The following is a 26,136-nucleotide window of genomic DNA, read 5'->3' as shown; positions in this document are numbered from 1 at the left end:
AGAAAATTACGTAGATTCAAGTGTTGTGCATGTGTTTAACTCTCGTACATACAGTATACAGTATCTTGTCTATTGTGTAATTTGCACTCAGTTATTGGCCAGTTATTCACTTTTCTCCTTTATTATATATTTTCCCATCTTATCTTATTACTATAGCACATTAATGTTCTTATACCTCATTATACACTATATAAATGATTACAGAGAGACACAGACATAAGTATTAAGTCTTCAAACACACTTACAATTACAAATAATGTGACTAACTGATATAAACAGTAACTGAATTGCTGTGTATTGTACAGTTTATCTGCATTGCGTATAGTGAAATAAATAGTTTGCTCTCATAAGTAGATGAGATCCAATGAAGCCTTGAATCACAGCCAACACTACATTCAGCTTTTTCACTTGAAATAATGAATGACTCTAATTTCTAATTAAGGCAATGGTGTCACTATAAAAAGTTAAGTTAAGTAGACCAACAGCATCTGGATCATTGATATGAATCCCATCATGCTTGTGGTTACATTACATTAAATGCAACAGATGGACAGACTGACAGTCAGAGGAAGTCTGCTCTTATGTAAAACTGCATGATGACACCATGAATTAATGAAACTGTCAGTCAGTTGCAGCCAAATGTAAGCGAGAGTCTGCAAACTCTGCAAACCCAGACAGTACAAAGCCCAGATGAACTGTTTCTCTCACTGTGCACATGTGTGGGCTCTTTGGGATATTTTAAATGTCCAACACACATGCACATGCACACACATATACACACTTACACACAAACATCCAAACACTGTGGAACAACAGAAACAAAGGAACTAAAGATTAAAACAAGTCTCTGCAGATTAAACACTGGATTTTTTGGTAATCGTCCTTCGATATCATGATTTGGAACCCAACCTTCCTGTCTGTTTAGTCTGAGTTGTAGTGCCAAAGTGAGACAAATGCTATTAAAGTAACACACAAACAAAGAATAATGGATTCAGACCACAGAGAAAGACAGAATATTTTTAACCTTGTTTAATCAGGAAGCATCCGCTGAACTATTTCTAGTCATGCTCTTATTGCCACTGAGGTGGACCAGACTTTATTACCCTTAATGGGACCGTACATTACATAATACATACTAATTTAATTCATATAATACATAAATCACTCTGTACAACATGCCAATGTGTTTTAGGTTTGTTTTCTGTGTGAGGCTGCCATATGTTTCTATTAACTGTCATCTCTTTAGACTCTTTACATTTGAGATACATAATTGATCACACTGAAAATGAAGCCTGTGTCACTGTGTCTGACCTTAAATTGCATTATTGTTAAAAATGTAATGTTACACAGACTTTGTTTGTGTTAACCCAATACTTGACAGATAAGACAGACAGAGCTCTTTCCTATACAGGATTATCTTTGAATGATGTTCTTTCCCAGTGTCTTATGAAAATACTCTAATGACACATTATCACATATAAAATCTAAGTTTATTTTCACTCATCCTTTCAACCTTGAGCAGTTTCTGCACATCTTTAAGTCATCAAACAGGCTCCAACGAGCTCAGGTGGGTCGGGCAATTCCTGTGTAGCCTTGATGGCAAAACCCAAGAAATGATCTACAGCAGCAACATCCAAGAAGTTTAATTTAGGGTCACCAGTGGGAATAAAGGTCTGCCAATCATAATGAAGGAGTACTATGACAGAGGCCAAAGGGGTTAAGTACCTTGGTGTGAGGGCACCTTAAGCATATACTGTAGGAAGTGGGTCCTGATTTCTCCAGCCAATGTAAGATTTGTTCAAGAAACAGTCATCTGAAGTGCAAATGGTTGCCTTTTAGCTCTGCAAACAATCCTTGAAAGAGTACAGTCTGTTGCAATCGTACTTAGTGCTTTAGTTTATTTTGATAGAGAGGAAATTCTTCTTCCCTGGCAGCGCATGCCGTAAACATTACAGCGTTACTGCCATTCACAAAAAAATAATGTTGCAAAAGCCTTCAGCAGCAACAACAGTAGCTACAGTGGACAAACGACAACGTCAGCGAAAACAGGTGACTCATGGGTGCTGAGGGAGACGGTGGAGGAGGAGGAGGAGGAGGAGGAGGAGGAGGAGCTGGAAGAAAAGAAGCAAATTGCATGAGAACGATGGAAAAGAGCAAAGACTAAAAGAGGAGTGAGAGTAGAAAGTTAAGTAGAGACATTCAGGGTTAGATGAATAAAAACTAATGTAAAAAATACAACTGTGTTACTATGGTTCTTTGTTGTAAATATTGAAGCTATGTATTGTGTGTTTATTGGGTTTAATGGTTTGAAAAATGTCCAAAAAAGTAGTTGTTGCTAAACCTCAGTGTATGTTAAATGCTAATTGCACCTATACTCATCACCAGCAGTTGTGAAAACTAAATGAAGGATCCTTTCAGGGCTCCATTTCTGTTGCAATATGCAAATTGACTTTTCCTGAATCACCAACATAAAAAGAATATTTGAGAAATGCATGTTGGACTCCATATGGCTTATAGAAGTCCTTTCAGTTGTTTGTGCCAACAGAGTGTCTGCAGAGGCCTTGATGTTAGAGAAGCAGCCATGTAAATACTATTAGTTTGAATACCTAATGTAGATCAGAAAAAGTTGGACAGAAAGTGAGAAGAAAAAGTCTCTCTTACCTTAACCTTCAAGATTTAATGCTTGACTATTTGGGAGGGGCGGACAAAGATGATGCTCAATCCTTTATTTATTCCCCTCAAGATGCCCATGAGCAAGGAAAGTATATCTGCTTAGATCAATGAAATATCTTTATGGTTGTACTGAAAGCTTTTCTAGTCTGAATCTGATGCAGGTTGTAGCTATAAAACAACACCGAGTCCAGTCGACCTTTCCTGGTTGAAAGAAGAGATAAGAAGTTAAACAGTGGAAATGAGAAATTGAGTTTGGTGCAGACAGCTGCAGTTCGGACAGCTTTTGTCATTGTATATCATTGCTGCTGTTGCACTAGGATGGGGGGAAAATGGCGGGGCTTTGGGCAGAACCATGGGCGGAGCGGGGACGTTGCGATTGGTTGCGAGGGCTGGATCTCGAGGACATTGGTCAATCAACCTGTCAATCACGACGTAGCCTCACCCTAATGCATACCCTGCTTTATCGTCAAATATAAAATCAGGGAGGCCAAAATTTCACAAATGAACATCATACTGCATTGAAGAAGGCTTTAAACTAGCGATTGAGACCATAAACACATTTTGAAAACGTTTACTGAGGTTAGAAATCAAGTGACGGAAGTCCTTTTGACACCAAAACGGTCGCCCCCTGGTGGCCTTTTGCTAGAATGCAGTTCTAAGTTACTTCCGCGTTGGCCTCATTTCAGAAGACCAGAACTCCCCGCCTGTTTGAACTCTTCCACTGTTTGTGCGCTGGTGAGAAACTATAACACTTGAATACAAATTAAAACAGATACCCTATATATTTAAAACATATGCAAGAGCAAGCACACACTGTCATGGATCTGTGCTCATATCCTTGTTTACAACAGGCTTGGTGACAGTCAGTTCCCCTTTTTTGTCAGACTGTCTTTTTATGTCAGACTGTCCAGAGGGGGAGAACACGCATTCTCTACGCTTCAGTGGATTTTGCAATTATAGATGCTATTTACACGAGGAGTGAAGACGCACTCTTCACTGCTTCACCAACTTTTTGACGTCATGAATTTCATAATCCAAATAAAGAGATTATAAACTGACCCTCAGGAGATGAGGAGTGGGGGAGGGAGGGTCATTTATGATGTTACAACTGGAGAAACGGATGGCATTAAGCATTGGACTTTTCTAAATCTGGTCCTTGGATGTGGTTTACTGAGAAACTGAGCTGTGCCATTAATATCACCGGTTAATCAGTGCAGTGGCTGGCTGGTCTAGATTAAATCCTATAAACTGGACGGTATAAATGGACACTTTGTAATAGAAGTGTTTGTGTGCAGTCCTAAATTAATGCAGCAAAAGCAAATTACAGCAACAACAATGAGTTTTCATTGAAGGTTGTTTGTGTAACCGCTAAAACAAAATTGCAAATCTGGACATCTTAATCAGCTACCTGTAGGATAAAGAAGAGACCTTTTAGAATGAGTTAGGTTTGCTCTGGTGAAGCTGGTAGCATGCAGGTATGAGCTATAACTGTGCTGGCAGCTTGGTCTCATTCATATATGGCTTAAATGCACCAGTAATTATGTTTTGATTGAAATGTGTTTGCTGAATTAGTTTTTATGTTAATGATAGACATAATGAGAAAATGTTAATTAATTTATCTGGCTGCAAACATGTTGATTCTAGATGTCCAGATGTCTCGAGGTATATTATTCACTGCAGCATTATTAACCTTTGTATGGTTTTCTTTAAGCATTAGCAGCACTTGTTTAAGGTCAGAGAAAGATGGTCTCGGTCTGCAATGACTTGAAGCATGAGACACAACATGCTTCTTAACATTTAAATGAAATCATGATGTTTCACTAACCTTGACCAAAGTGTTTTGATGCCTAAAACTAAACATGTGTATTTTTTGGCAAGTACACTGAAATTTGCATGTCCTAATGTTAATGTAATTTAATAAAATCGCTTGTACCATCTCATCATTTATGCAAATGTCTCACTATCCCATTAATTTTTCCTCCGTAAATGCCCTGAGATAACCTCACTATGCTATAATATACATTTAAATAACATTGAAAGAGTCAGAGAACACTGCAAAACTTTATTGAGTGTTATTTGAAGATGTTACATTTGTGATTTTAAACACCAGTAAATCAATAACTTATTCATTTTGAGAGAATATATGTACTGCAATCAATCTAGTCTAGAGCACCACTTGAAGGATATTCACAGGTTATTATGACACAAAAGGAACAAAAAGATACAGATCTGCTCATGACAGCAGACTGAAGGGCTGTGTTGTTGCTCTTCATGTAAAAGCAGAAGAGAAGAATACGAGAGGCTGCCGATGTCAAGTGTTGTTCTCCGCATCCTGAACAAAACAGGTTCTTTATAAGAGACTGAGAGGAAAATAGCAGAGTAGGAAAGGACATATTTCTCTTGTGTATCATCAGTCTCAGAGAGATTAACACAGGAGGAAGCAATGAACACTCTTTTGAATCCATAACAGAAAATAATAAAGTACAAAAATAAAACTGGTAAACATTTCTAACACATTTCCGCCTGGTTATGAATACTGTCAACTCAAATGTAGTAATTTTATTTATTTATTTAGCACAAATTCTTGTCACTGCATTCAGTAAGAATAGATTTCCTGACCCAAAACTAATGCACCTTCAAGCTGTTGACGGAGCATTACACATCATACAGGACAGCTTGTATTGAGGCACAAGGTTTGCCTTTGTGAAAGTGGCTATATTTTCATTTCTAGGCAGCAAAGTGAGTATTTTAATCATTTTGGATCAATGAACCGGTAAGCAAATTCAGCCAGATATATTAAAAAAGGGTTTACTAACACATATTGCTTAGATTTAAATAATAATAATAATAATGACAACATAACAACATTCTTTTTTTTTTTATCAGTGTCAGAGCTTCTCAGCAAGTGTCTGATTATTCTCATTATTATTTTGGCAAACTCTTTTCAAAAAGGTCACAGATTTTTTTTTTTTTTTTTGAGGGGTGGGGGGTTCACACACATCAATTTGGAGTTCAGTATATTGCTTTTCATTTGCATGAGTAACTGTCTTCTAGAAATATTCATTCATATTCATTCACACTCATTCATATTCTATTATAAACAGGAAATATGTTTTGCTACAATCATAGCAAAACATATTTCCTCTCAACATATTGAGATTTTTTTTAATTAACATATTTGGTAAATATATTGAATTTACAGAATGAGTGACATGTATTTAATTAGTTTCCGCCAAAATGTCTGATCATGCAGCACAATATCTTCTAGTAGTAAATACAGCAATATTAAACTTTTTATAGTTATGTTTATTCATTGACATGAGGTTAACGTAAGAGAATATATTAGTTTAATGCTTCATGCATTCATTGGAAAAAACATTGCATGTTAACAAAAACCAGGCAGCAATTATGTTTTCCAATGCCAACCTAATTGGGAAAACTATTTAGTAGTATATAAATATAATTTGTGGAAGATAGGGTTTGTACTGTATGAGACAGTTCATTTGAATTCCTACTATATGCCTTTTTTTACAGCAGACATTTAATGACATGATAGTGTGACAGCAAGCTGAGATGCACAACACCAGAAAACTGAAACTGAAGCAGCTAAATGGAATTATTTTTGTTACTGCTTCTTATTTAATCCTCACCTGATTGTCTTTCTTCTGATCATTTATCTAGATCTTTTGTTGTTTCAGTTTGAAGCAGTTTTGAAGTCACTGGCTGCTTAAATAAGACAAAAACACTGAATGTAAAAAAACAAAAAACAAGCTGAAAGCAGAAGAATCAAGGCAGCTTGAAACATTTGATGCTGGCAGTGTGCAGTGTTCAGAAGAAGAAGAAGAAGAAAAAGAAAAGAAACGAAACATCTGTTGCCTCCAGTATATTTCTGCTTTAAGAACTTGGCTGACAGACAACAAAAGATTGTGTGTGTGACAGAGAAAATGAAAGAGAAGGAGGAGGGGAGATAGTAAGAGAAAAGAAGGGGGAAATGGAGAAGAAAACAGATTTTAAAAAAGAATACGTAGAAATTAAGTGAACAGCTGCAGGATACATTTTCTCATTCATTCACTGTAAGCTGGAGATGCTGAAAGGACTGTGAGGAAATGAATTAGGACTGAAAATACCAGAACTGCCACAAGGAGGATGCTCCATCACAAAGGCATTCAGGAAGGACGCTAACTTAGACAGAAACATAGATGTAGAAACACAAACTGTCTCTTTGGACTTAAAGACACAAGAACACCCAGAGAGTGAGATGAAGTGGAAAAAAACAGACAAGAGAATATATACAGGAAACAAGTTTATGGTGGAAGCACACATCCAGAAAAAGAATAAAAGTAAGTGCTGGACCAAACAACAAATGTGTGCAAGCAAGAAAGAAAAAAGTCTACACACTGCAGGTCCCAATGGAGGTAGATTTATTGGGATATCACCAGTAAATCACCAGACAGAAAGAGTTTGAATTGATATGATTGCATCGATCCATATTTAAAATCACTCCACCTGATTACACATACTGTGATTGCGTGCATAGTACAGTATTTAGTGTGTATTAACAAATTTATTTTTATTTTTACAAATGTACAGGATGAATACAACTTTTGAAGCAATGTGTCTCCCATATATATATACAACACATTATTTAAATCCTTCTCAACATAAGGATTTAAATTCATACGTAATTCATCAAAATTGAATCCCTATTTTCAACTTCAAAATCTCATCCAAATGTTTTAAAACAACAGATAAAGATTTAAATCCAAAACAACACTGGTAATGACTTATTCTAAGATAACAACCCTTTCATCCAAATATGGTAACTTCCCATCACTTCTGGCTCCAAACATCCAAGATGGCGATGATCAAAACTCAACTCAAGGCTTCAAAATGGGAGTCCACAAACCATTGGTTGACATCATGGTGGCCATGTCTTTTTTGGGTTTTTTAACAGCCTTTGGCAGCTAACAAAGCCAGAAAATAGAAATAGCTATAAAATGAAGAGAGCTGTAAATAGATAAAGAGAGACAACAGAGAAAAAGGAGATGAGAGTGAATAGGGAATCAAATTAAATCAAGGCTGTTTTGAAAAGGATTCTGTGATGCTGTGATCCAGAGTCATTCACTCAAGAGGCAAACACATCACAGAAAACTGTAGAAAAAGAAAATAGAGCAAAGGCGAGGCACAGAAATGACTGCAAAGAAAACAAGAGGCTGAAGATGCAATAGCAAAGTCATTTAATGCAAAGAAAAGATTACATTTCCACTCAAAGGAGAAACTGAGCTGTGACCTTTGTATGATAGAAAATGCCTCTTAGAAAACCTTTACAGACCCTCTTATATTATGAAAGGTATTGTGTAAGTCTCATACCTACCAGAATTGAACAAAAATTTGCCAATATGGATTAAATTCCTGTGGAGGAAATGGAGCAGATGCTGATGAATGACAAGATAGGGCGATGCTGTTTAATCAGGGTAATTAAGTGTTTGACACGGATCACCGAAGATCACATTTTGATCCAAAATCGTGAGGCAGTGCATTGTACAGTGGCCCCTGAGGTGCACAACACAATAAATTACACAACATAGAAGACTTTAACAAACAGCACATTAACACATTGACAAAACAGACCAACCAAAAACCAAAATTGTCTTTTATTCAGCTCAAAAACATCCAACTCTTGCCTTACCTTTACCCTCCATAGTCCCATCTGCTTTTACTATTTGACATTATCTTTGGTTTTATGAATTTAATTTAACTGTCAGATAAATGTTGTGGGTTTTAAAGGGCAACAGTTGCTTCTGTAGCATAGTGAAAGGGTAAAATTACCATTGTAAAACTCGAGAAAATGGAAATGACGAAAGGGTTCATGTAAGTGTACTTGAAACTGTCAAAATGAAGCATTTTTCTAACTTTTTCACAATATTTATTAGCAAATTAAAATCATATGAGTCATCTTACATGTTGTTGATGGACATATATTTATCCCACAAAGCAACACGCAATGTAAACAAGGCAAATTAAAAAAACTACATTTTCTTCTCTTATAGAGTTTAATGAGCCTTCCAGATGTATCTGATTAATGTCCATTGCCATGCGTCTTGTCATATTCTGTAGATACAAAGTAGTAGTCACAGTCTTACATTTCCCAATCATGAGGGTTGTCTAAACTTTAAAGGGCAATGTGGATGATTTAAACTCCCAACCGTCTGCTCACATACCTTCTTTAATGTTCAATCAAATGTCCTGCAATGAATGTGGAAGATAACAACATACCTTACTGTAGGTTTTCGGCTGCTATCAGAAAATCAGTTCCCATATAAATAATGTCTGAATAAAAATGTCAGAAATAAACAGAGTAATGTTTAGGAGATCAAAAGGAAACAGGGACCATTTAAAGTGCTCCTGGTCAGGACACGCTACCATCCAACCGTGCTACGTCTGCTTCTAATCTCTACCAGGTTAATGTGTGCGTGTGTTGGGTCTTTGTGTGTTTTTTCGTGGCCGGCAGCGTGCGTACATACTGCTCTTTTTTTATGCACGTACGTGTTTGTGTGTATCGAGACAATGCAACAATTCATACTTGTGGGAATTCAAATAGTATAAAGGGTCTCTTGACCTTTTTGAATGCCACAGTAGATGCAGACCACACACAGTATATACAGCCACTCCAAATTACTGATGGCTATGAAATGCCATGCACTGCAAGTAGATAATGAGATAGGATCATAGCAGAGGAGGCAGAAATAAATCCACAGTGACTGATGATGGGATAGACTGGATTAGCTTTAATACAGCTGCAGCAGAAACAATGGTCAGCCAACCTTGTGGAGATTTTTAGCCGCAATGGGGGGAAAATAAGTTTGGGTGTTAGACACTGATATTGGCGCAAAAAAAAGGTGTAAATACAGTTTTGAGTCCTTTATGATCACATATTCCAATAATTATTCCCATGATTGATCAATTATTTGGATGAGTATTTTTAAAGGTTTCAATCATTGTCTTTTTGGAGGCAGACAAACTCAAGAAAAAAGCTAAGAGACACACAGTTGTTGCCTCATAAAGGTGTCATAACTAACATGTTAGCAAGTAGTTCATTCATTCCATTTACGCATCCAGCAGACACAGAGCCACATTATCATCCCATGTTGAGTTGTGTTTCTGTCCAACTGATCGATACACCACCATCTCCTATGAGAAACTGTCTTGAATTGCTTTGTTGCTTTGTTCATGGGATGTAGTGCTTTGCTTTTATCAGGGCTTGTTTGCTAAGATAGCTGGAACTGGAAGTGATATTAATGAGAGCACTGAGACTGAACCAAAACAGATTTAAGAACCATTAAACCCAAAATAAGTAGCTCAAACAGGCAAAAAGATGGGGCCATTTTCAGTAAGTTTGTCATTCACCTTTTCTACATGTTACAGTACTTATTTGATTAATTGTTAATATAAAAATGATCCGTGGAGCTTTAGAGCACCTACACACCCACAGTCCACCCACTAGTTTGTCTTATTGACAGCTCCTTCACTTTCCTTTTGTTTTTGATTTTGTTAGATAATAGGAGTAATTTACAACATTATCATTGTAATGATCTCATAGAGTTTGTTAACATCACTACAGCTCCACCCAACCTCAACCTCACTAAAGGACTTATTGGGAAAATGTATTAAAAACACATGTGCTGGTGTGCACTGCCAATAAATATTTTCAAAGAGTGAGAGTAAATATGAGAAGAACAACCGCTAAATATTCTTTAAAATAATAATAACATAGAAATTTCACACCAGGTCACACAGTTCTCTCTCCTGCCCTCTGGTAGGAGATACAGGACCTTAAAGGATTGAAAAAACAGACTCAAAAACATTTTTTACCCACCTGTCAGGCTGATATATCCTCAATTTTAAATGCAATATTTAGTATATTCAGTGCAATACTTTTTCACACCATTTCCTTACACTGTTTATTTGTTTCTCCTTTGTTTGTTTGTTCATGTTGTCTTGTTGGTTCATTTTTATTGTTTGGTTTTATTGACCAATTAGCACTGTTTGAAATGTAGCACTCTATATTCTTGTTGTATATTATACAATGACAATAAATGCTTTCTATTCTATTCTATTCTATTCTATTCTATTCTATTCTAGTCCATTCCATTCCATTCTATTCTATTCTATTCTATTCTATTCTATTCTATTCTATTCTATTCTATTCTATTCCATTCTATTCTAGTCCATTCCATTCTATTCTATTCTATTCTATTCTATTCTATTCTATTCTATTCTATTCTATTCTATTCCATTCCATTATATTATATTATATTATATTCTAACATAGACAATGTGTAAACATATACTGTATGTTTGACAGTATAATACTAACTTATCATAGTAAATCAAAGTACTTTATATAATACAATACATTCACACACATACATACAGTAGATAAGGAGGCAATACATACACAAAATCATATGCCATTAAGCTCTGATGCAGTGTATAAACACACTGAAACATGACATGAAAGCACACATAAGGTAGTACACCTGTAACACACACAGGCACACACACACACACACACACAAGTAAATACACACACGCACACACAGTCACACCATGTAATGGGGGATAATGGAGGTCTAAGCGACTCGGTTGGGTGACTTCATCTGTTTCCCATCACACAGGAACACGTTTGAGTTCTGGTCAATGTCTACGCGTGCACGTGCGCACACACACACACACACACACACACACACAGTCACTGAGCAAGCCAGGTAGAACTGCAGATGTAGGGGATTTGTCACAGTATCTGTCTTTTATAAAGGTCTCTCCCCATGTGTCCTTCTTTGCTAACTCTTTTCCCTTTTTCTTCTTCATTAGTCTGTTCTCTCTTTTCCTCTCCTTGCTTATTTCTTCTCTCTCCTTTTTTAAGCTCTTCCAGTCCTTCTCACTCTTTCACAGTTGTTCTCTATCATCCATGTGATTTCATTCATGCAGTTCAGTGTCAGCGTCGTCTTTGTGATATCACTGCCAGACAGCATGCTGGGAAATCCCTGCTGTAGCGTCATGCTCGCTCAAACTTACACACACACACACACACACACACACATACACACACACACACACAGACAACACACACACACATAACAGCTGATGAAAGTCAGAGAGCAAATGTGTGTGTCAGGTGTTGAGTGAGTGGAAAAATAATACAAATACAGATAGAAACAGAGGGGAATAATAAAAATAAGGCTTTTGTGTTTCCACTTCCAATAAACCATCGCAGGGAGACTATAAAAAATAAGATAAAGGTGAAAATGTGGACTTATAGGAGTGACAGATCTGGGTTAGAGTGGGAAAAAGGGTACTTATTGTTAACTTGAAATGTTCTTGATGAGAGTACTTCTCCAAAATCCTACACTGTGTTTTGAATATTAAATACACAAACAGCTCGGTAAGACAATTCTTCTCTTGAATTTGAACTGCTGCTTCTCTGATCTTGGTGCCATGTACTGTACCTGGTATATCGTGACTGTCAAAGAACGGCTTATACCCACAGATACATCAGTGAGTGCATCGGTGCAGAGAGTGTCTCTAACAGTCTCCAGGTCTGGGATTTTTATAACTGTCCAAGTGCCAAGTGATGATGGGACATTCCTATCTCCTGCAGCAATGAACTGCAGCCAGCGATTTACTATGAGTCCTAAAAAGAGGAAATGAGGCTGCCACCACAGATGGTTCATGATGACGCAAGCACTGTTGCTGAGCTTGAGTGGTTCTTTACAAGAGAGATGGGGAAGAGTTTCGGATTGTAAAAGTATTTGTAGAAAAAAGGTGGATATTAAAGAAGGGATTGGTTGAAAGAAGGAGAATAATGGGAAAAAAAGAAGAAATCGGGTGCTAAATTTGGATGATTAAGGAAAAATGAGTGAGAGATGATGGCAGAGTGAGAGAGTTAGTAGAAAGGATAAAGAAATGACGTAATACACACTTAAAAATTAAAGAGCAAAAAGGATGAGAGCAGGACTGTGAGAAAAACAAAGTTAGGAAGACAGTTGATATGTGAACATGTTCTAGTACTTCATTATTGGTGGTTTGCATATGTTTGCAAATCCATTGGCAGCAAAAACACCATCTTTCCAAAAGAGGAAACAGTGTTGACAGAGTGAGTGAATGTCAGAAATAAACAAGTATTTTAATGTTTCTTTGCATCTTCACTCATTCTGTTCTGTTCTGTTTCTGATTTTTGGCTTTTTGTAGTCTTTGTTGAAGGATCTGAGATGAGACACTGACCCTTTGAAACATTTTAAACTATTAATCATCTTCAAACTTGTTTTATTTTATCTCCAAATGTTCTTTTATGTGTAACTTTCTTTTTATGTCCAACTTTTTCTTTTTTAAACAAGTTATTTTTTTTCTTTTCTATATAACAGCTTTGGATCTATTGTGGATTTAAATGATTAATTCAAACATGAAGAGACAAAGAGGAAAAAATGAGAGTGTTGCTAGTGCTTTGGGTAGATAGTCAGTGTGCCATCGACTCCCAGTGTATGGTATTTAGCTGAATTAGTTAAATGATTGATTGTGTTTAATCAATGTGTTTTATCCCATTTTTATCATCTCTCTGTAGATACTACGCAATCTGCTGCCAGCCTCTGGTGTATGGGCACAAAATGACGCCCATGCGAGTGGCTATGATGATTGGCGGCTGCTGGGTCATTCCCACCTTCATCTCTTTTCTGCCCATCATGCAGGGCTGGAACAGCATTGGCATTGACGACAAGGTGAGTACAGTGGAGTGTGTATAAGCGTGTGCTTGGCAACGTTTCAACCAGGCGGGGAGTTCCGGTCCTCTGAAATGAGGCCAACATGGAAGTAACTTAGAACTGCATTCTATCAAAAGGCCACCAGGGGGCGACCGTTTTGGTGTCAAAAGGACTTCCGTCTCTATACAAGTCAATGGAGGATTCACCAACTTCTCACTTGATTTCTATCCTCAGTAAACGTTTTCAAAATGTGTTTATGGTCTCAATTGCTAGTTTAAAGCCTTCTTCAATGCAGTTTGTGAAATTTTGGCCTCCAGATGGATTGACCAATGTCCTCGAGATACAGCCCTCGCAACCTATCGCAACCTCCACTGCCCCGCCCATGGCTCCGCCCATGACCTTGCCTCATGCCCACATAAGCAGATTTGTTTTTTTTTCCGGCATGTACCTGAAATTTTCAAGATGGCGCTCCCCAAATCCAAAACTATTGGCTTCCGAGCAGCAGTCCACAAACCAATGGGTGACGTCACGGATGTTGCGTCCATTTATTTTATACAGTCTATGGTTTCAATGCAATGCCTGAAATGGTTTTATAAGGAGATGGAGCCATGGATATTTTGCATCTACGCAGGAGGTTTATGACGTAATACACTGCTGGAGGAGAGGGCTAGCGAGAGAATAAGGAAAAAAGTCATAAGAAAGTAGAACAAAACAAAAAGAAAGAAAATTAGTGTATACATGCACCGGATAACAACTTAAAATATTGTGAAGCATTGTTTACAATAAGAAGAAAGATGCTTCAGGTGTTACTATGGTGACCGCATCAACATATGAGACACAGAGGCAGAAGGACAAGGCCACTGACACAACAGGCAAGAAGTCAAGCTGTTGCTTTTTTTTTGTTCACTCCAAAAAAATGTGAAGTATTTAGCAGATGAGTCATAGTTGAGTGTCTTGTTTATGCAGCTAAGTTTGTTTAATGTGATACAAGACCAACGTTTAAAAAAAAAACCCCGAAAAGAAGGTCAAGAGGAAAGGGAAGACGTCACAGTTCCAAAATGAAAAGGAATACAGCAAGGAAAAGTAAAATATTCAAGAATGCAGCAATGATTAAAAAACACCATGATTAAAAATACACTGTAAGAAACTCAAATATTGATCTTGAAAAATATGTAATGTACCTTTTTACCATCAGAATATCAGATAATTGCAATACGATATCCATGAATAGAAACAAATTATTCATGATTTAAAAAAATTAAACTCTTTATGTTGAGATTTAGGCACTGGCAGCACTTAAAGTTAAATTAAAAGTGAACTCTCACATACTCATGCTCATGTTCTCCATCCTCGCAGTATGTTCCCTTCCTGATCAATAAATGTGTGATTAAACCTTGATTCATGTTTCAGAGAGCACCACTCATTTTTGAAATGAGCAGAACTTTATGGAAGTGTGGGGTTTATTGTATAACCATTAGAGCCATCAGTCTTCACTGCTTCATGATAAAAAGAAATCCTCATAACTACTATCTTATTAAAACTATTAACTATTCATTTAACTAGACATGGACATAGATACAGGCTAAATTTGACCTGGAACAGCTCAACGGACAAACATTTGTAGCATCTAGATACAAAAGTATAACATTTTAAAATATTTTCGTTTTTGTGCATTAAGGACTACTTTAGAAAAAGTCATCATAATAATAAAAGAACATTTGGGATGTTTTTACAGATGTTAAATGTCAAAACCAGTCAAATTTGTTGTGAACAGTATGTAAGGGTTAAAGTTAGGGAAAGATTCTGGTCTTGGTTTAATACAGGAAAAAAGTCTGCAGTGAACTGAGGCATGATGTAAGATATTTATAATGTTTGAGCAACATTACGATCTTTCACTAACCTGAACCAAAGTGGTTTTGGTGCCTAAATCTAAACACACATGGGATTTGGGATGCAATCCCAGATCCTTTGGTTCCAGAGTCCTGCATCTTGACCTCCGCCCACCAACTTCAGAGTTATAAATGTCGCGCTTCATTCCTTCCAAAAAGAAAGTTCCCTGTCTGCTCATAATCCAGGCAGAGATCACATTTATCAATGCAACATAATCCAGAAACACTTTAGTTGTACGTGAATAAAACTCTTAAGAGAAAGGGGTTTACATTAAGCATTTGGTTAAGGTTGGAAGGAAATCATGGTTCTGGTTTAATACAGACACACTTATATGAAGCACAATATGTTAACAATAACAATAACATTTAAGTCAGACCGTGATCTTTTATTAAACTTAATTTATCCCTCAATTTAGCCGTCAATTAATTAAGTTTGCCAACACAATGTCATTAGAAAAATTAGCTATTTAATTGCACAGCATATGTAGATAATTGCTGGGAGATAAGGTTTCCTGTCCACTTTAAGGTCATAACTGTTGATGAGGGGCTCAATTAGATATCGATTTGTTCTAAAAGGGTTGAAAATAAGTAGCTGCTAATTCCTCCAGATCATGCTGAGTGCATAAAATGTGTAGATGAGTGAATCAGTAGCACTCAATCAATAAATTATAATATATACAGAAAAGAACAGCGGTAGAATAAAGGAAAGAGATAAAGATACAGAGGTGCAGAGGTCTTAATTATTGATCCAAGGTTCTCAGAAAACCCTGCAGCAATCTCTCAGACCTCTAACCCATCATATCCAGCTGTATTAGAATCACCAAGGTGTCACATTTAGTTCTTGTCTGGATCGTTCTCTTCGTGGTCTGCTGGTGGATTTTAGAAATTAAATGTAGAATTGTGGGTTTTGTGCATTTCTGAATTGTATTTTATTAACTTAAAGTATCTTATGTCAGCTCAAAAGTGTCTACTTGATGTGCATTTACTGTGTTTGCCCTTTACCTTTGGATTAGTTTATCTCTCTCTATTAGGTCATCCAATCCAATTGACATTGTTAAAAACTTAATGGCATTTACTGCTGATCCCTCTCTTTGGCTCAACTGATATTTTTACTCTTTTGTTGATGTTACTACACTTTCTTTTGTATGTGTGTGTGTGTGTGTGTGTGTGTGTGTGTGTGTGTGTGTGTGTGTGTGTGTGTTGAAAGCAGCGATAAAAATACTATATTGGCCCAAATATAAGACAACCCGCCCCTCCCCCTCTCATTTTTCCAGCACACATCCCCGTGTCTCCAGTTGGGAAAGTTCCCTGAGATACTGATAATCTTTGAATCTTTTTCTCTTCTCTTTTGAAAGTGAAATACCCCCATTAAACCAAACATTTGTCACACACGAGTCAGTCACGTTCCCTCCCTCCTGTCTTGGAAGCATTTAAAATTATTTTCTCCAACAGTTAGCATCTTTTCAGACTCTGTGTGTCATTATCTGAGTGGTCTATTTCTATATTCTCATAGATTTAAATCCTCTGTGGTAGAAAGGCACGCAACATGCAACTTAAACTGAGCTAACTTAACAATTTTAAAGGTTAAATTCGTATCACAGACTCACTTTTAAACAGAATCAGAGACACTTGTAAGCCAGTAATGCTACAAATAACCCCATAATGCAGCTGTAAATGATCAAAGTCTGGACATACTTTCTCATTCAAGTGAACTGGAAGGTATTTCCACACTTTTAACCGGTAGATTTTTGTGAATGAACATGAGGAAATCAGTTGCAGAAAGACAACATGCTGACCCGAATAAAAAGAACAAAGATAAACAAACTGAGAGAGGTTAAGAGAGACAGATGTGCAGAAAGGTAGATGACAGCAGGAGTGTGTGAGGAGAGAGAGAGATAACTCAACACCATTAACCTTGCTTGCCCCTGTGTTGGCCGAGCTCAGGGACTGTCTGTCTCATTTTGGCGGTGACACATCAGGCTCACATCCTTTACCTCCTTTGCTCTGTTTTTCTACATTTCCAACACAATAGCGGTCTAAAGTTAGCACAGTGCAGCAGCAGCAGGGGCAGCGTCTCTCTGCGGGTCTAATTAGCGCTGTTGAATATTCTGAATAGCCAATCGTGTCTGGCACTAACTAAAGCAGCAGGCCCAAACTCAACAAAACAACCAGAACTCCAACGCCTGTGGAGACTCAGGTACAAAACACTGCCTTGTTCCAGTAGTTTTATAATGCTTTTGTAACTTTAATTGGACAGTGAGCGCAGTCTGTGATTTTAACCAAATTACACAATTCTCTGTGTTTACCAGTATCACAGTAAAACTTTTTTTCTTATTCTCTCTCTAGCCCTCTCCTCCAGCAGTGTATTATGTCATTAATCTCCTGCGTAGATGCAAAATATCCATGGCTCCATCTCCTTATAAAACCATTTCAGGCATTGCATTGAAACCATAGACTGTATAAAAGAAATGGACGTAACATCTATGACGTCACCCATTGGTTTGTGGACTGCTGCTCGGAATCCAACAATTTCAGATCTGGGCAACACCATCTTGAAGATTTCAGGTGCATGCTGGGGAAAAAAAATCTACTCATATGGGTATGAGGCGGGGTCATGGGCGGAGCCATGGGCAGAGCGGGAGGTTGCGGGAGGTTGCGAGGGCTGGATCTCGAGGACATTGGTCAATCAACCTGTCAATCACGACGTACCCACACCCTAATGCATACCCTGCTTTATCATCAAATATAAAATCAGGGAGGCCAAAATGTCCCAAATGAACATCATACTGCATTGAAGAAGGCTTTAAACTAGCGATTGAGACCATAAACACATTTTGAAAACGTTTACTGAGGTTAGAAATCAAGTGAGAAGTTGGTGAATTCTCCATTGACTTGTACTGAGACAGAAGTCCTTTTGACACCAAAATGGAATAAATAAATGATTACCTGCTATTTAGTACATGAACCTTTTTTTAAGGTTTAAAGCCACTTCCTTATAAATAAATGACAAATGATGCTCATACATTTCTGATGGTACCGGATCATGATCATTAATTTTTCCTCAGCTCAATCAAAAACAAATGAAAAAAAGTCATATTGAAAGATTGCGATCACTGAATAAGACCAATTAATTATACCAGCATGAAGCACATATATAATGTAATATCATACATGTACATATTTTGTCACTTTTTCATCTCATTACGTGCTTTTGAGTTCCCTTAAAAGCTCACAGGAACACCCTTTACACTTAAATGCATCATCCCATTCATACAGACAGCTTGAGTTTTACACAAGAGCGTGGCCTTCATGCAGCAATATGTTTTGATCACTGTATTATTCATCTCGTAGCCCTGAGCTGTAGTTTCCCACAGAGATGAGATGATAGCAGAGGAAAAACTGGAATGGGACTTCACTGTGATTAATGGTGACATGCTGAGCCTCCCTCTCCCTCAGGAGTCGTGCTTCCCTTTTACTACAGAGACTCCGCTGAGGGGAGCGTGGGATTTTTAAGTGGGTTGTTGTGATGTCTGAAATAATTTCATTGCTGAGCAGGAGTTAGCTGTTCAGCTGTTAAACACACATGTGGTTACTCGGGTACTGAGCAGGGTTTTAAAATTCCACCTGTTTGTCTGTATACTCTCTTTTGTCATCATAGTAATAGTAATAATAGTCTATTATTATAGTTGTTGTCAGACAGTAGGTCGGTCCATTAGTCCTCATTCATTTATCTCATTTGCTAAATAAACATAATTGAGAGAAAAAAGACCCATATGAGCATTTTCCAATATATCACTATTTTGGTTCAGATGTATATTTTACCTCTAACTAGTGTAGGACCATGCTCATCTCCCTGTTGAAACTTGTGAACCCATGTTGGTACCTTTTAGCTGTGTTAAAGGGACATAACATGCTTTTTGTGGTCATTTTTGTGGTTGTTCATATGTTATAATGTCGGATGCATGTGTTAAAATTAGTCAAAGGTCCAAAATTTGAGGTGAGCGTGTTGAAAATTGACATCCTCATCAAGTTAAGTCTTTATTTCAGATTGCATTTGGGTTCCAATATGTACAGATGTATTTTTTAAAAGTTGTCATGTAAAGAACTGATTACTGCTGCCTGAAGAGGTTGAACTGAAGGACTCCATGAAGAGTCAGCATAAGATAAGTCTGTATAAGAGTGCTTTGAACTGTAAATCATGTAAAGGTATTCAAGTAGAGTTTCAGAATATAAACATAGATCTGGAAATGTGCATGATACGTCTTCTCTAACACTGCTGTTTATGATGTTAGATATAATGCAGTGTGGTGTTGTCTGCTTTTGGATGAGAGGACATCGTTTTTTGTTCTTCTTCTCCCAGTATGACTTTTTGGGGTTGGACATACTTAGGTCTTGTTCAAAGGTAAAACATAACTTGACTTGAGATGATTGTTTAACTATTTTTCCTCGCTGTAATCTATTTGTGCCAGATTAAGGAAAGGCGCGAGAATGTAGGCAGCAACTCCACTTGTATCTTCATGGTGAACAAACCATACGCCCTCACCTGCTCTGTGGTGGCCTTCTACATCCCCTTCATCCTTATGATGCTGGCCTACCAGAGGATCTACACCACGGCCCGCGCACACGCCAAACAGATCAGCATACTGCAACGGGCCGGAGGAGCCGGTGACTCTGCTGAGAATCAACGAAACCACCGCATGAGAACAGAAACTAAAGCAGCCAAGATTCTGTGCATCATCATGGGTTGTTTCTGCCTCTGCTGGGCGCCGTTCTTCATCACCAATGTAGTGGACCCCTTCATAGACTACTCAGTGCCGGAAGAGCTGTGGGCAGCCTGTTTGTGGTTGGGCTACATCAACTCCATGCTGAACCCCATCCTCTACGCCTTCCTCAACAAGTCCTTCCGCCGTGCCTTCCTCATCATCCTGTGCTGCGGGAGGAAGAGGTACCGCAGGCCGTCCATACTGGCCTCCAACGCTCCCTGCACAACCACACAGATCAACGGCTCCACACATGTACTCAAGTAAGTGATCTGAATGTTGTAATGCATCACGTCAGATTCTTTGTTATTATAATTCTTTACAAAAACACAGACGAAATTACAATTTAAAAATCTAAGGTAGAAGAGGTATTAATCATATACTGTTGGTGATGTGTGAGAAATTTAAAGCTCTGGAAGCACATAATCGATGTTGCAAACATGTGAGCTTTCGTTGGAATCAATAAGGTCACATTTGTTGCCAATACTTCATATATTGGGATTAAAAGTAAGATGTGAATGATATGAGCTGTAAAATGCTGCATGACAGAATCAGGTCCATTTTTTCAGCCCTGATATTTTGAGGACAAGCTGAAAATATTTGCACAGGTAAAAAATGAAAATATAACAATTTCATTTCATTTAATTGTTCTCAAACTTTCAACATTTTATTCTTGAAATTTTAGATAGTTTTAACCCCTAAAAGTGGACCTAACACATTCTAGTGAAGGACATGTTTACCCAACACATATTTACAGTAAGTACAGTAAAATATCACTACTTGCAGTTTTTGAGGTTATTTTCTGTACTCCAACTGTGAGTTATCTTCAGTTTCTCATAATATCTGCATATGAATGTTGCTTTAGTAAATCTCACAGAGCACGGAGGGAACTCTTCATCCATTATCTGCTTTGTGTGTGATAATTACTGCAGACATGTCCTGAATAATTTTTAGAGATTGCTTTATCTCTATAAATGACCTTCTCTGTCCATCGGCTTTCAGTTCAAGGTCTTGACTCATATTTCCTGACTGCTACGATCATCTGTAAACATGGAGCACATGTTTCACAGCGATAAGAGCAGGACGTTAACATATACTTTGCAATGGCCTATTGCATATTTAATCATCATCATTTTTTCCCCCCATTCTCTATTCCTGCCCCTGGATGGGACGATCTTATCTGTATTCAATAATGATGAATTTAGCACAGCAGCATTTCCTGGACTCCTTGTTCATACAGAGAAGGGTTAAAAACATGCATGTATGTAGCAGATATGTGTTACAGTATGAATACTCTATAGCGTGATGGTAAAAAATAGCATTTTTTGCACATTAAGGACAGTCTATGACCCCCCTAGTCATGTGAGCAGCAGTACTTGTCTTCTCCTTCACATATCTCACACATGGCTCCTTCCCCCCTCCAGCATCTCTAGCACCTCCAGCTCTCTTTCCTGTCTCCTTTGCACTGCAGTGGCTTGTAAATGACAAACTACTTGGTTGAATTTTCAAATTAGGGACAAATGTTTCAGTTAATTGGAGCAGATATTCAACCGGTGATTAGCTGATGACACTTCAGAGGCTTCAGTGTACACAGATTTGACAAGTAAGATGTATTAAAGGGGACACTGTCTATGGTTTCATTTAAAGCTCCTCCAGGTGTAGAAATGTGTTTTGCTTATTTTTTAACTTTCTTTGGATGTTTGGCTTTCACAGAATGATGAAGAACGAGACAATGTGAAAGATGTTTTCAATTAATTAATCTGCTGAAAGTGGAAAGTTTTTCTGTGCTCTCCAAAAATCTTGGTTTGAGATGCAACTACAAGTGTAAACCTGAAACTTCCAGTGCAGCAAAATTGAGAAAGGACTAAACAGTAAAGTAGGAAACATTCTGTGTCTAGTGGTTAAATAAAGAAATATAAGCATATTCTACATAGATATCATTTTAATAATAATATAAAGTTTCAAGTAATGAATAATAACAACAAAGAACAGAATAAAACACCAAATACACACCCATTCAATCGTAAATAAAGATTATAAGATGGCCTTTGAAAATCCTGAGACTATTATATATCCTGTTCTAATTGTAGTTTTAGTTATTTCATGTCTGGAGGGAATCTTTGAGTCAGCGTTGTTCATCCTCTTGCACACGGTGACGCAGAAAGATCCCATCCTTTGAGATTTATATTCGAGCTGCAGAAACAATTTGTTTGAGTGATTTGACACTGTGGAAAACCATCTTGGCTGATGTGCGCCTGCTGTTGTAATGTACAGACAACAAATGTATCACTTCCATCCATTGCGATGTTGACATGTGAAGGCATTACGGAGCCGAAGCTCATTGTTAACAATCAACAAGTGTGTTTACAGCAACGTAGAAGTCCTGATCGATTAACGTCTGCTCCGCTGACAGTAAACGCAACATCTTCATTCACACGCTGACATTTCTGGATCACCTCCAGAGAGTTGTTACTGTGGACTGGAAGGAAGCTATTAATATGAGCTTACCCATGTGGAAGTTATTCATATACTCATTATGCTACCATTAAAACTCACTCACACCAGAATAGAGCTGTGATTTGGAATACTTTCATTCTTGAGGTCATTTTATTTATTTAATCTGTAATTACACTGAAAATTGTTGATCCATATTTAACCAAAAACAGATGTTATCCTTATAATATTAGACATGTGTACATTGGCATCTGAGCAATACAGGAGGGTTTTTTTGCTGTGTTTGTTGATTTTCTAATGATCATTATTCTGAGTTGAGAAATTGGGTGCAAAGTAAATAATTAGTGAAAACTTATCTGCTGTTTTTATGCACATTGTGGAGGCTTGTAGGGGCTGAAATACTCTGATAATGAATTTAGCAACATTCATTGAAGCATCTATTGTTTTTTTAACAGGCTCAATAAAAACAAAAACAGCAGGATAATAATGAGGATGTAAATGGAACAGGAAATCAGTCTCCACCTAATATTGGTCCTGAATGAGCAATACATCAAAACATGTTTTAGATGCTCATTTTGCAAAGTGGTTAAACACTTCCCTAGACACATTGATGATCCAGTAATCACCATGTATATTATAGTTTGCAGTGATCCATGCAACAACCATCTGCAGTTAAATACCTCTGTAGTGCCGGATAAAAAGTGAAAGTAATATTTAAAATGCGGCTTTGACTTTGCATGTTGTATTTTCCCTATGTTGTAACATGCACCTCACATGTTTTAAATAAGAATATAGGGATATAACTCGAAGGTGCTGGACCCAAATGCTCGAATTCAGATGAAAATCAGGTGTCCAAAACAAAATGGATTAACCTTTAAAAACAAAAAAACAGGCTTCAAACTAAAAGATAACTAAACTGAAAAAGGAAAGGCAAAAAAAAACCCTCTAGTGAAAATACAAGAGAGTCTCAGGCAGGACAGGTGCAGGGCATGAGGCTTGACAATCTGACAGTGCTGTAAATGAAAGAGAAACTGAGTGGGAGGATGATGATGATGATGATGATGATGATGATGATGATGATGATGGTCAGCTGTGGAAAAGGGTGGGAAAGCTCAGGTAAAGGGGAACGAGGTGTGGCAAGATCTGCAATGACAGAGAATAAACAAAAACAGTCTTAAGCAGCTTATTTTGTGACACATACGTCAAAGTGTCTAAGCAACACTTCATCCAGATCTGTTGAATTGAATTAAAAAATAAAGAATCATTGCAGAGGTTTCTGTCTGGAAAGAATCACTCCTTAATCTTTATTCAGTCTCGCTGGGAAAACCGTGTGGAAAGTGTGAAGATGAGCAAAACAGAAAAAAGGATCATATAAGTACGCCTTCATTAACCCTCCTGTAGTCCTCCCGGGTCAAATTAACCCCATCTCTTTTGACTGCTTCTCTTTTCCTCCCTTCTTTCTTTCTTTCTTTCTGTCTTTCTGTCCTTCCTTTTTTCGTTCCTTCCTTCCTTCTCTCCTTACAACCTTCCTCCCTCCCTCCCTCCTTACTGCTTCCCTTCCTTTCCTTCCTTCCTTCCTCCTTCCTCATTCCTTTCTTCCTTCTTTCCCCCCTTCCTTCCTTCTCTCCTTCCTTCCTTCCTCTTTTCCTCCCTCCCTCCTTATTCCTTTCCTTCCTTCCTTCCTTCCTTCATTCATTCATTCCTTCCTTCCTTCCTTCTTTCCTCCCTTCCTTCCTTCTCTCCTTCCTACCTTCCTCTTTTCCTCCCTCCCTCCTCATTCCTTTCCTTCCTTCCTTCCTTCCTTCCTTCCTTCCTTATTCCTTCCTTCCTTCCTTCCTTCGTTACTTCCTTGACCTGAGGACAACAGGAGGGTAAAATATAGTGGCAAACAGTATTAAGGAACAGAAGTGTGCCGAGCTTTCAAACTGTGAAGCTCACACTCATCCTTGTTACCAAAACTGCAACTCAGTCCTGGTTTGGCATTGCCACACCCTCTGCTGCACCTCTCTACACCCTGTGGTACACAGGAAGTTAAAAAAAAAACCCAGCAAACTCTTAATCACCTCAGTGTGCTGTCGGTCAAAATTCAGTTGCACCAATGCACTTTGCACCTGAACTCACAAGAGACTCACTGCAGGTGGTGCATGTTATGGCACTCAATATCCCCTACTGGCTGATACTCCATTTAGCCAACATTAGCTGCATTGTATGTTATATTGCTATGATTGTTTCCCCCTTTGCACAATGGAAGTCATTAAAAGTTAGGATTCCTTACTTGGTGAAGTTTGGGAAGTACTTCCACAAGATACCTAGGGGCAATATTTGACTCAAATGTGTGCCTTTTGTACAAGACAGGTGTTATACTCAAGATATTTTCCTGCCCACGCTCTCATTATACCTCCTACTGTGCTATTGATAGGAACTCCACGGTGCGCTGACACCTCTGGACTTCAGAGGTTTGTGGCTGTACACAGGAAGACATCCATTAGTGTGCTGTGGTCTCCTCAGAGATCTGGATGCTGGATGTGTGGGCAGTTCAATGAAATGTTGTTCATATATTCATCATCATGTCTATGCTTCAGTACTGTACATAAAGACAGAGACATATATATATATATATACTGCTTGTACGCTGTTGTATCCTAATATTATATACGTTAATTCAAAGGTTTTGAAAAGATGAAGATCATGATTCATACAGTACAAGGACATGAAAGCAGACAGCCAGTTACACCCACGCACTGCATGTGACAAAGAAAGTGATGTATTACTCTGTCATGAAACATGATGTATGATTTATGGCTCTTCTTTTTTTCCCTTTGGGCTTCATGTCGACAATGTGATTTTAGCAGGGGGGGTTCTGCTTCAAGAAGAAATATATTCATTGTCTTCTGCAACAAAGTACCAATAGTCTCATGATCATATAGACAGGTTATATTTTTAAGCCTGAGGTCAGTTTTGTTTATTGGATTGTGAAAATGTGTGTGTAGGTGTGTTCTACTAATGTTACTGTCCCTATGGGTTGCTGGTGAAGCTTGATAAAGGGTTTATGATGGGAAAGACACTAAAGTTAAGTACATAATATATAGTAAATATAGTAAAAATAGCAAAAACATGGTAAGATAACTCCAAGACATACTGTATACAAGATATTAATCTATATGTGAGAATATATTGGCTTTATCTTTGTGCTTTAATAAGTAGTTTCTAAATATAGTATCAAACAGTTAGTCATGTAACTGAATGTTTAATATAATTATAATATTTAGTTTATATATTCTAAACTCTTTTACGCACATATTTCAAAACACACTATGTCCCAGGAATACTCAAATACAAGTCTTAGAGGTCTACTGATTACATAAAGGTGCATTACTTAATGATATTTCGGTACAAAAACTCCAGAAGTCTTTACATGAACATTTCTGTATAAATGGAAGAAGTGACAAACTGTGATACTTAAGCAAAATGAGCAAACATTTCTCAGCCCACTCATCCTTAAAGACATGTTTTTCAATGATAATCTTTCTGTTTTTGTATCAGCTATGAACAAGCACTTTTACACAACCAAAGCTTTTGCATGTCACAACGACCTTGCTAGCT

At 37.6% G+C, this 26,136-nt stretch overlaps 1 protein-coding gene across 1 annotated transcript in view; it reads left to right on the top strand.

Annotated features, from left to right (window-relative positions):
- The window catches only part of htr4 (5-hydroxytryptamine receptor 4), a 92,763-nt gene extending 70,653 nt beyond the window's left edge, over positions 1–22,110 (top strand). Inside the window, exons 5-8 of the mRNA XM_053323700.1 lie at positions 13,295–13,448; positions 19,789–20,342; positions 21,622–21,632; positions 22,046–22,110. Coding sequence (XP_053179675.1) covers positions 13,295–13,448; positions 19,789–20,342; positions 21,622–21,632; positions 22,046–22,110 — 784 coding nt within the window. The remainder of the gene's footprint in view (positions 1–13,294; positions 13,449–19,788; positions 20,343–21,621; positions 21,633–22,045) is intronic.
- The last annotated feature ends 4,026 nt before the right edge of the window (positions 22,111–26,136 follow it).

The sequence above is a fragment of the Scomber japonicus genome, chromosome 8 (assembly GCF_027409825.1).
Source record: "Scomber japonicus isolate fScoJap1 chromosome 8, fScoJap1.pri, whole genome shotgun sequence".
Lineage (NCBI taxonomy): Eukaryota > Metazoa > Chordata > Actinopteri > Scombriformes > Scombridae > Scomber > Scomber japonicus.
The sequence above is the reverse complement of the archived record's forward strand: the minus strand, read 5'-3'. Positions and strand labels throughout refer to the sequence as shown.